The sequence below is a fragment of the Ipomoea nil genome, unplaced genomic scaffold (assembly GCF_001879475.1).
Source record: "Ipomoea nil cultivar Tokyo-kokei standard unplaced genomic scaffold, Asagao_1.1 scaffold0755, whole genome shotgun sequence".
Taxonomy (NCBI): domain Eukaryota; kingdom Viridiplantae; phylum Streptophyta; class Magnoliopsida; order Solanales; family Convolvulaceae; genus Ipomoea; species Ipomoea nil.
In genome coordinates this window covers 978,480-989,568 of record NW_017617183.1, presented here as the reverse complement: position 1 = coordinate 989,568, position 11,089 = coordinate 978,480, and the positions used below count along the sequence as shown (strand labels likewise).

General features: G+C 33.9%; 1 protein-coding gene across 2 annotated transcripts; it reads left to right on the top strand.

The window, feature by feature from the left end:
* The first annotated feature begins 794 nt into the window (after nucleotides 1–794).
* Nucleotides 795–5,369, top strand: LOC109176725 (mitochondrial ATPase complex subunit ATP10). 2 transcript variants are annotated; one of them, XR_002053435.1, is made up of 8 exons: nucleotides 795–1,091; nucleotides 1,222–1,262; nucleotides 1,369–1,432; nucleotides 1,517–1,696; nucleotides 2,531–2,602; nucleotides 4,045–4,078; nucleotides 4,728–4,906; nucleotides 5,003–5,369. XR_002053435.1 is itself a non-coding variant. In XM_019326122.1 (7 exons), the coding sequence occupies exons 1-7, from the start codon at nucleotides 942–944 to the stop codon at nucleotides 5,118–5,120; spliced, it is 804 nt and encodes a 267-aa protein (XP_019181667.1). In that variant the 5' UTR covers nucleotides 803–941; the 3' UTR covers nucleotides 5,121–5,369. The 2 variants fall into 2 exon arrangements, 1 of the variants encoding a protein (XP_019181667.1); XM_019326122.1 differs by lacking the exon at nucleotides 4,045–4,078 and having other exon boundaries at nucleotides 803–1,091.
* The last annotated feature ends 5,720 nt before the right edge of the window (nucleotides 5,370–11,089 follow it).

The following is an 11,089-nucleotide window of genomic DNA, read 5'->3' as shown; positions in this document are numbered from 1 at the left end:
ATGATCAATTGCTTTTTTTTTTTTTTTTTTTTTTTTTTGGTGTTGTTTTTTAAAACTTTTATTCCGATTATAGGTTCATACATAACCAAACATCAATATTGGTAATCTTTACAATTTCACCTTACTACCAAACATGCAAAATATTTTCTCCAAAACCCATTCCAATTTCTAAACATTTGATTCCCGTTCCTTTTTTCATGTTCGAACCAAACACACCTTTAGAAGAAACAAGTTTGACAAAATGCATTATTAATTAAAATGCTTTTTTTTAATACCAAAAACACTCAACATTTGAAAAATGTTTGCACGTTTTCCGTAATTTTAAATTTGTCTTCGAGCTAAAGGGCACATATAAAATGCATTATTAGTTTTTTTTTTTTTTTTTTTTTCTAATTTCATTTTTTACATACAGCTCCAAATATCAAATAAAAAATGTAGGGTGAAAATGTCCTGCTTGGGTGCGTTTATATCCTTTCATGATTCTCAAATAGCTATTGAACAATTCATCATTCATATTATCATATGAACCTTGGATCATATTGATCACGTGTGTGTATACACACACACAGATATATATATATATATAAAATGTATAAAAAATGTACATAATTGTATACATAAATATACATAATAAAAAATATACATAATCATGTCAACTTCCTACCGCGTCTCCCAAAATGACGTTGCGCAGAATGCACTATGCACCGTGGTGCAGGTATACCGATTGCAATGAATTGGTTTCAATCTGACCTCCTAATTGAGTCCATAATTCAAAGATTCGTGATGAATTGGGCCCGGGCTTTAAAAGATCCAAATTAACCCAATTCCGTTACTCTTCGTCGTCTTCAATCGCAACTCCCAATTCCCGAAACCTATTACTGTATTACAGAAACAGAGTTTGAATCGATCAGATTCCACACTCACATAGAAAAGCTTTGAAGATGTTGAGGCTGACGAGACTATCCTCAGCTTCTGCATTTCTCAGTTCAAGAAGCTCGTTAGTGAGACAAGACAAGCTGTTGATCCCCCTCATCTCTCAACACAATCCTCCGTATCAATGCTCCTCCACTCGCTTCCTCGACATTTACCAGGTCTGTTCGGAAACCTCCCCGCCCTCAGATTCCCGAGAATATACTTGAATTTATCTGAATGAACTAATTTGGTTATTCAAAATTGATTTTTTTTGGTTGCTATGTGCTGAAAATCCATTTTACGTTGCAGCTTGGAAACAAGGCTGCAATTGAGAAAGAACGCGCGAGGCTGTAAGTTTATTGGTGTATCTTACCATATCGAAGTGCTAATGGGATCATGGAGTTTATTTTTAATTGTATGGGGTATGCAACTTTTTCTTTTTTGGAGTTAGGGCAGTACGGATGAAATGAGCCGGGGTTATTTCGCTGACATGTCTGAAATGAAGAAACATGGTGGTAAGGTATGAAATTATACTATGTAGAAGATGCTTGATTGAATTTTATTGAAGTTAGTATAATTTTGGAGTTGTGCAACTTTTTTGTAGATTGCAATGGCTAATAAGATTATAATACCAGCAATATCTGCTGTAAAGTTTCCTGCATTGGAGGTGACTTACTCACACGGCACAAGCCTTAAGCTGCCTAGTATGTGCAGTGGAAAAGATAGTGATGCAGATGTGCCAAGGGCATCCTTATTGTGTCTTTCTTTTCGTGCAAGCTCGGAGGTTAGAAGTTCTTTTACTTGACTGTAGTTTATCTCCAATGCTTATGTTTTCTGTTACTATGATTAAACTTGGTTGCTCTTCCTTTTCAAGCTTTCTATTAGTTAATTTGAATCTCAGTTTATTCAGATGCCCTGAAATTTTTGTTGATTCTTTGTTCTCTGTATATATTTGAAAGGTTGAATCTTTGATTTACCACTAAAAGGGTAAGGACAATTGTTCTGTACTTTGTTTTAGATTCAATGTTGCAAAACACGTTAGGCGCCCCCTAGGCGGCAAGGGGGCGCCTAGGCGCCAATTTTTTTATTATTTTATTATTATTTTTTTAATTTTTTTAATTTAAAATAAAATTAAAAATTTTAATTTTATTAAAATTTAGTAATAAAACATAAGGTTTCCATAGTTATTTCTTAGAAACTATTTACGAAAGTGGTTGTAAAATTGTTCAAAAGATTGTTTAAACCATCTAAATACTTAAAAAACAAAAATTAAGAGCTAAAGAAGCATTTTTTTGAGAAATTAGTGGACCAAAACGGATAACCAGAGTCAAAAGTTATGCCTTCCGAAACTTTTTCGACATTAAAAAAAAAAAAAAAAAAAAATCGCCGAACTGCCGAACCGGCCGGCTGCGGAGGAGGCCGCCGAGGCCATTCCTCGCGGTGGCCTCCTACCGCCTAGCGCCTAGGCGCCGATTACCGATTAATCGGCGCCTAGGCGCGATTTTTGCAACACTGTTTAGATTGTCTTGAAGAGGAATGCATAATTGGAGATGTAAGCATGTACCATTTCAACTCCTCCTGTGCACACTGTTTCTTATAATTCTTACATCTTTGACAGCCAATGATTCATTCTTGGAGTGTGCCATTTGTTGATTCATTCAAAGATTCAAATAAGGTCCACTTATATGAGGTATGTTTTGCATTTATTGTCAGTTGAATCCATGTACTACTTTTCTTCGACTGATTTGAACAAACTTCTTCCAGATATAGGCCGATTAGCCTCAATTCTATAGGATTGTGAACTCGATGTTAAGTAGAGATGACTTGGCAAGAACTTTAACGCATAACTAGTTACACAATTCTTCATATGACTGATCTCACAAATTTAAATAAATAAATGTATAAAGGAAAATTTTCTTATTAGTCTTTCCATTGTCCAAAACCACCACCATCACCATATCAAAATCACCTTCCTCAACCAAAGCAAATCCAGCAACACTTCCACCATCACAGCCATAATAAAACTGCACATTACACCATTTAAATACCAGTACCTCCACCATGTTCACCATATAAAAGTACACCATTTAAATGCCACTACCTCCACCATTTTAACCATATAAAAGCCACGTAGCCACTGCCTCCGCCCCCCCACCAAATTGCCACCCCTCCTGTTGATCCTTCCCCCACTGCCATCCACCTCTTGTTGTTGTTCTTCCCTCTTTTTTTGGCAGAATTGGGCATTTTCACAGCAAGCGAACAGATTGAATTATGTATAGTCAACAAAATCAAAAGAAATGTTAAGCAATCCAAGTAAGCTTAAAAACCAACATTTTATTTTCAGTGATCAGATTTGTTCTTTGCTTCTTTTACTCCAAAAACCTTTGTCCTACTCTCAAGCAATGGGTTTCATAGCATGTGATAAAAAAGAAAATAAAAGTAAAATAAAATTAAATGGATGGAAATGTATGATGAATTCTTATAAAGAAAACTGATTAAATGGATGTTTGAAGGCATTGTTGTTAACATTGTCCTAGGCGCCTCTAGGCCGAGGGGATTTTTCTCTTAGGAGGACATTAGTCGGCCGACTACACGGCCTAGGCGCCCGAGTTGCCCAACTCAATGCCGAACTAGGCTAACTCGGTGCCCGAGTCGGACAAATTGGCTGAGTGTTTTCTTCTTTATTTATTTATTTATTTTTTTCTTGGTGTGCAATGTGTACACTGCTGTGTTTTTCTTATTATTGCCCGACTAGTGCCTAGCGCCTTCTACAACATTGTTGAAGGTATGAGAAATAGGTTTCTGGAAAGAGGTAGGGGATGAAGAGGAGAGGGGGGGGGGGGGGGGGGGGGATTGTGTATGGTGGTAATGAGTGCTGATGTTTTGGCTTCTGATAATTAGAAGTTTAGAACGACTTTTCGGGTCTTGATAAATGATGTCTTGTAGTGTTTTTAGACATGTCATGTGAACTTAAAACTCCAGACTATTCTGTCACAATCTGGGTAACTGAATATCTGCAAGTTTAATATGCCAAAGAAATAATATAGGGCTTCAATTGATCATAATAGCAATTAGCGAAACACAGGTCAAAATGTCAAATCTATCTTTCACCCTTATTGTTGTGTACCACAGATCCACATCTCACAAGCAAAAACCGTAAGACAAGGTATAAGATCCGTTGAAGTTTGCATAGTTCCCTTTGTTTTTTAGTGAATATTGTGGAAATAAGAGAAGTGACCAGATGAGTAAAATAAGTGATAGAAGAGTGTGAGATGCAAAGAGAAGTATTTACGAAGTATGTATGTAATATGAAGTTCCAATTACTTGATCACATGGAAGAAAATTATGAAAAAGAGCTTGCAAAAATTATGTCAGAACACCTAAGCATATTTGCCTACCGAGTCACTACTGCGGTACTTGGGCTTTAACATTGTTTTCGGAACTAGTCAGTGGAAATGTTTTTGTGATAAGTCTATATAGCACATATCAGTTTACTCTGCATTTCTCTTGGATTGAAATGCAATCTCTAGGTCCAATCATAGGCCCCCAATATGCAAATGATGATCAGGAGCATTGCACTTACTGTTGAAATCATATTAATGCAAATGTGTTGATATGACCATTCTGAAAAATGGAGGACTTTATATGAAACATGAAATCGGTTTCTATGAAGTGCAAAATTTTATTGTTGTGAAAACAGGATGAGAAATACATGATCTAGACTTTTTATTTTTGCCTGATGCATCATCATGCACGAGAATGTTTAGAATCTTTCTTAATGTTAACCTTTCTTAACTGTCATTTTGTATCTGCAGATATCCTTCATAGATTCATGGTTATTATCACGCAATCCTATGAAAAAGCTACTTCTTCGTGTAATGAGGAAACCTAAGCCTAATGGCCGGGAGGACGTATTGCAGAGACAGATCACATACTCATTTGGGGATCATTATGAGTTCAGAAAAGAGCTCAAAGTACTGAACCTTTTGACAGGGTACAAAAGCATTTCATTTCTGTCCAATCATTCTTTATGTTGTTAACTCAGATGAATAGCAACGAATGGCACGCCTCACTCTCGAAATCTATACAGGTACATCTTTCTGCTCGACAAATTTGGTAGAATACGATGGCAGGGCTTTGGTTCAGCAACTCAAGAAGAGATGTCATCACTCTTGTCCTGCACCTCAATGCTGTTACAAGAAGAATGAAATTGAGAAAAAGTTTAAACCGTGGCTGATTTCAAGTTTCTCAACTCTGTCAAAACGCGATCCTATGGGTGATCTATTCCCTTTCACTTTCACTTGCCATACATAATATAGCCAATCCCATTAATGGTCGACACATTGTTTGCTATTATCTATGGACATCTTCCAATTTTATATACTTGATGCTTTCATAACACGACAATGTGGAAAGTTCGCAGTTCCTTCATTGAATATATAATTTTTTTTGGATGACGAGAGAAACTCGTAGTCACTACTCAGAATGTGCACTGAGTAAATTTTATTTTGTGACCTTAGCTGGTAAAGGACCATAAAGGAGGTAAACCAGCTAAGGTTACTTATGGCTGAATGGTTCAAATTAAAAAGGCTAATAGATCGTTCCTGTTGCCTTGTTAGGAGTTAAATTTAAATCCTTATGGTTACCAAATCAATAGACCAACTTGGTTGGGTTATCTCCTTCTTCATTGAATGGATATTAGTCTCCAGACTTAATGGCTAAGCTTCAAAAGTCACAAGGGTTAGTCATCCTTGAATATTTATTCTGTTTTTACCGTTGTAGATAAGTATAAATAATTTTATTTTGATGGCTACCTGAAAATGTATAGTTCAAACGACAGTACACAATAATAATATTGTGATTTCAATTCTTCCTTAACCTTAGAAAATCTTCTCTCAAGTGGAGAGAGTTGAGAGCTTGGTCTAGAAGCGAGAGAAAGTATATCTAATTTAGAGAGATGAAATCTAAGCTAAAAGTTGTAGAAAGAATTCCGTCAACAATTTATTTATAGAAAGTAATATGTCGTCGGAACGCACTCTTGAACGCGTGTACGTCGCTAATACCCGTCTTTTTTAATTCGGCCACTGCCACGATCGTGATCCAGTCCGCAATCCTTGGCCTCCTCTTGTATGGGCTCGTGTACTAACGTACAACTATGTGGATCCCAATTTTCCATGCTTTTCTTTATTTACCCTTTTCTTGCCTCTAATTGCCTTCAAGCCACTCAAATGCCTTACAAGTGTTCCCATGTTAGAATCAAGCAATTAAGCGCACAATTCAACCTAAAAAAAACTCAAACAATGCAATATAGACCACTCAAACACTTCATAAAATAAGGCATATTTGGCACTGTACTCATCAGTCTACCAGTTGATTATCCGTTGAAATGTAGTGCAGCTTGACGTCTCCTTGTACAACCAATTCTCTTATGAAGTGATGCCTAATATCTATGTGCTTTGTTCTTGAATGTTGCGCCAAATTTTTTGCTATGTTAATTGCACTGGTGTTGTCGCAGTGCAGATCCATGGTTCTATTTTCAAACCCATAGACGTTCAGCATATGGCGCATCCATAAAAATTGTGCGCAACAGCTACCTGTAGCTACATATTCCGCTTCAGCTGTGGAGAGTGAGATTGAATTTTGTTTCTTACTGAACCAGTAGAAAACCAAATTATTCCGAACATAGAAGCGTCCACCTGAAGCGCTTTTTTCAATTTTCAACGTTGCCAGCCCAGTCTGCATCATTGTAACCAATTAGTTCATATCATGTTTCTCTTGCATACCACAATCCATGATCAATTGTCTCTTTTACATATTTTATAATCTTCTTTATATGAAATGAGATTCTCTTGAGTCTCCCTGAAATCTTGCACAAAACCCAACACTATACATAAAGTCATCTCTACTACTTGCTGTTACATATAGAAGACTCCAATCATCCTTTTATAATTTTTGGCAACACTGCCTTTGAGGAGGTGTCACGAGATAGTTTCGTTGAGGTGGAAAGGGGATTAGTACATTCTTTTGACCAGGGCTGATCCTATCATTGTATAGGTCCAGGACATAGCAACAAAAATGGTCTTATATTAAATTAATATATATTTTTATAACTAAAATTTAAATTAAATAAAGAAAAAATAGTAATGTCCAATAACTTAAATTTTTAATAATTTTACATACACATGAAAACAATTATAGATGCATTCGTAAATTCAAAATAATTAATAACCGCATCGGTGCTTTCATAAATAAAGAATTATATAGTTTATAAAATGAATAAATAATTTAAAAATAAATATAGCTTATAGACCAATTGTTATTGCATGGACCATGGTTCAGCCAAGTTGGATAGAGCATGGCCCAAAACGCGCCGTCTCTCCACTTAAGGAGAGACGGCGTCGTTAGATGCCCGACGAACGTCGCGCATCTTTTTTTTTTTTTTTTTTTTTTTTTTTTTTTTAAATATAAAATCTGCTTCTCTCACCTCTCGGACGCTATCTTCTCTTCTCCGAACACCTATCTCTGCTGCTGCAAACACAGAGGAAGACGACGGTCAGACTTCATTGCTGCACAATATAGGAGCTTCTTGAAGGTAAACATCTCATTCTAAACATACATTGCAATTAGGAATTCAAACAACACTAATAAAGTATATTTTCAACTATCTAGGGTTTTAAAAATTATTTAAAATATTGTTCAAGCAGATATTAGGAATTGTTACTCGTTTGACTACCTAGGGTTCTTACTCGTTTGAGTTTACACTATGTATAAGATAGATTATTCCTGTTAATAGGGTTCAATATTTCATTATATTCAAAGTGATTGAACATTATTTTCTACATTCTGATGTGAATATTGTGTTTCTGATTCAGGTACATTATTTATGTGCATTAGGTACATTATTTTAATACATAAGGTACATTATTTTAATGCATAATAGTAAGATCATCATGTTTGGTTTTCTATTGGGATGGACTACATGCAGGGACGGAGGGAGAGGGGGGGGGCAGCTGCCCCCCTCACCCTACCCCAACCCCATATATAGTATGTATATGTATATATAGTACATGTTTTAATATTAGTGTAAAAAAATTATAAAATGTTAATAACAAGTGAGTTAGAGTAGGTGGTAGAGCACATCATTGGTAATAATGAGGTTAAGGGTTCCAATCTTAGCATTGACATAGTTTCCAATTCTTTTTTAATAGCTTTTTAATATTACACACACACACTCTCTATAATAAGATGTGTAATTTATAATGTGTTTTCTATTCAAATTATTTTATTAATTATGTTTCATATTTTGTTATGAATATTTTAATAAAGTTTCGATGTGTTTTATTTTTCGTCCACATCCAACAATATTTACAATTATATTTCTTAGGTAGTTTATTTATTTATTTTTAAATTATCTCTTTTGTTTTAATGTTTCGCCTTTTCTGGAAAAATTTTCTGAATCCGTCTGTACTGTTTCGCCCCCCTCAACCGAATTCCTGACTCCGTCCCTGACTACATGGATTATGTTTCTCATTCAATATGTAAAACGTTAACGTCATTCTTAGACCAACTGAACTGTGATTTTGTTTTCTGTTTTTTATTTTTATTTTTATTTTTATTTTCTAGTTGATTAAATGCCCAAATGCTTGATTGATGATTGGATGCATGAAAGGGGATTATGTAAGTTAGTTTTGATGATTTTCTCTCCATTTTTAAAAAAATATAATATATGTTGAATTATTCGGATAGTGGAGCAAGAAAAGATCCATACTTAATCAATTATTGATTAATATAATCAAATAGAGAATATAATTTGTGATATGTCATATGATGGAGCAGATAGATATAATTGATTGGTCAGGTGCTTCTGTATTCATCACTGGAAGCTTTCTGCATTAATTTTGATGGTCTCATCCTAATCTTCTAATATTTCTCTTGCATTCTTTTATTTCCCATTGAAAATTCTTTTCCTCAAATTTTGTTGATATGTCATAAAGGGATGCTTGTCTATTCGTCACGGAAGCTTTCTGCACTTGTCTTGTTAATTTTGATGGTCTCATCTTAATCTTCGAAGGTCATCACATTCGCAACCAATTTGTTGCCAAATAAGCAAAAATTTAAATTTCCATCATAGGGATCATATACGAAATTATGTTGCTATATTATAGTGTACTAATGGTGTAATCTAGCAAAGTTGAGCCGGTAAACATCTCATTCTAAACATACATTGTGATTAGGAATTCAAACAACAATGATAAAGTATATTTTCAACTATACGCTATTTTGATATATATTGTATTTTTTTATATATTGTAGGAGATGTCAATGCTTTGATTGATGTTGAATTGAGTTCTCCCATTGATGTTGAATCAATTCCAGGTTTGTCTTTTGCAATACTTTGATCTATTGTGTCTATGGTTTGTTTAATTGGTTGGATAAGGGTACATTATTTCTGTTCAGTAGGTACATTATTTATATGCATTAGGTACATTATTTTAATCCATAGGGTACATTATTTTAATGCATGATTTATGTGTACTTTCTGATGTGAATATTGTGTTTCTGATTGTGGTACATTCTTTATGTTCGGTAGGTACATTCTTTTAATACATAGGGTACATTATTTTAATGTATCATTTTTGTGTGCATTCTGATTTAATACATAGGGTCTATGATCAACATCAATTGCAAAAATCAATTCAACAACAACCAAATCATTCACATCACCTAAATCGTATGTGAAGACCTGTAATTCATTCTCGAATTTGAATTCATAGCATCCATTATGTTGATAGAGAAGCGAGAAACTGTGTGGACCATGCCATATTGCGAAGAGATGAGCAATTGATCGCAGAGAGAATGAAATCATGGAGAACAACAATTCACGAAGACAAATCGCGAAGAAACAATTCGCACAGAGAAAGGGAGAGAAGAAATTCGCGACCGTAGAAGAAGAGAGTGAATAACGGCAGAATGAAGCCGTTAGAATCCAAGTAGCGAATTTTTTTTAAAGGGTAAAACGACGTCGTTTTGGACCATGGTCCATCCAAGTTGGGTGGACCATGGTCCAGGCAATAATTTGCCCTTATAGACAATCACATTATTATTATTATAAATAATAAAGTAATTATTAATAAAAATTTATAAAACAAACTTACAAATAAAAGCATAGCATAAAATCTTAATTATTGGGAACAATAAATCAAAACACTCAAATATGAAACATAACTAATTGGATAAAATAGTTCAAATAAAAAAATTATTCTAGATTAATTTGAATACGATGACAAACAATAGAACTTCTATACTACATTAACTAGATAATTCATAAAAAAAAATTAAATTATCTTTTAAAATAATTTTCATAACTAAATCACAAAATATATTACATATACATAACTCATTATAAAGTTCACAAAATAACACATATTCTAAATATAAGTAGTAAATTAGTCGAATAAAAATAGATTCAAAATTTGATATAAATCACAAATCAATCTATATTATAAATATCACTATAATTATAAAAAGGTAAAACAAAATCACAAAATTACAAATTAAATTAAAAAAATACAAATTAGAAGTATAAATTAATTTGGTAAGTTACAAGTTTAATATAATATAATATAATATAATAATATCCCTAAATTCATCTACTAAATAGTAGGGTTAGAAAATTTTTATGTAAAAATACATACCAGGGGATTTGATCCCTTGACCATGAACATACAAAATTACAAACTACAAATCTTACCAACTCAACCAACTAAAAATATATAATATCCCTTAATTTATCTATTCAAGAATACATAGAGAAAATTTTATGAAAATGACATATAATGGGATTTGATCCCTTGAACATATGCACAAAAACTGAAAGTTTTACCACCTAAGCTAATACATAAATTTGTAAAATTAATGTATTTTGAATAATTATACAAACATTCTATGATATATATAAGAGGTAATGGGAGTGGTGGGCCCCTTCCAAGCATGGCCCTAGGCAAGGGCCCAGCCTGACTTGTTCAGGGCCAGGCCTGCTTTTGACGTTTCTAGTCTGAATTTCTTTACTAGATTCTAGGCATACTATGTCTGTGAAATAAACTGTCCTGACTTCAACTATTTTATTTGCAGGCCAATGAAAAATGTGAGTTCACCAATCATATTCATTCTGAATTCA

Bases quoted from the DNA above. Each gene is read 5' to 3' on its own strand.
- LOC109176725 (XM_019326122.1), top strand. From the start codon at position 942: ATGTTGAGGCTGACGAGACTATCCTCAGCTTCTGCATTTCTCAGTTCA. The intron at 1,092-1,221 runs GTCTGTTCGGAA...TTTACGTTGCAG, and splicing joins GCTTCCTCGACATTTACCAG to CTTGGAAACAAGGCTGCAAT. The intron at 1,263-1,368 runs GTAAGTTTATTG...GAGTTAGGGCAG, and splicing joins GAGAAAGAACGCGCGAGGCT to TACGGATGAAATGAGCCGGG.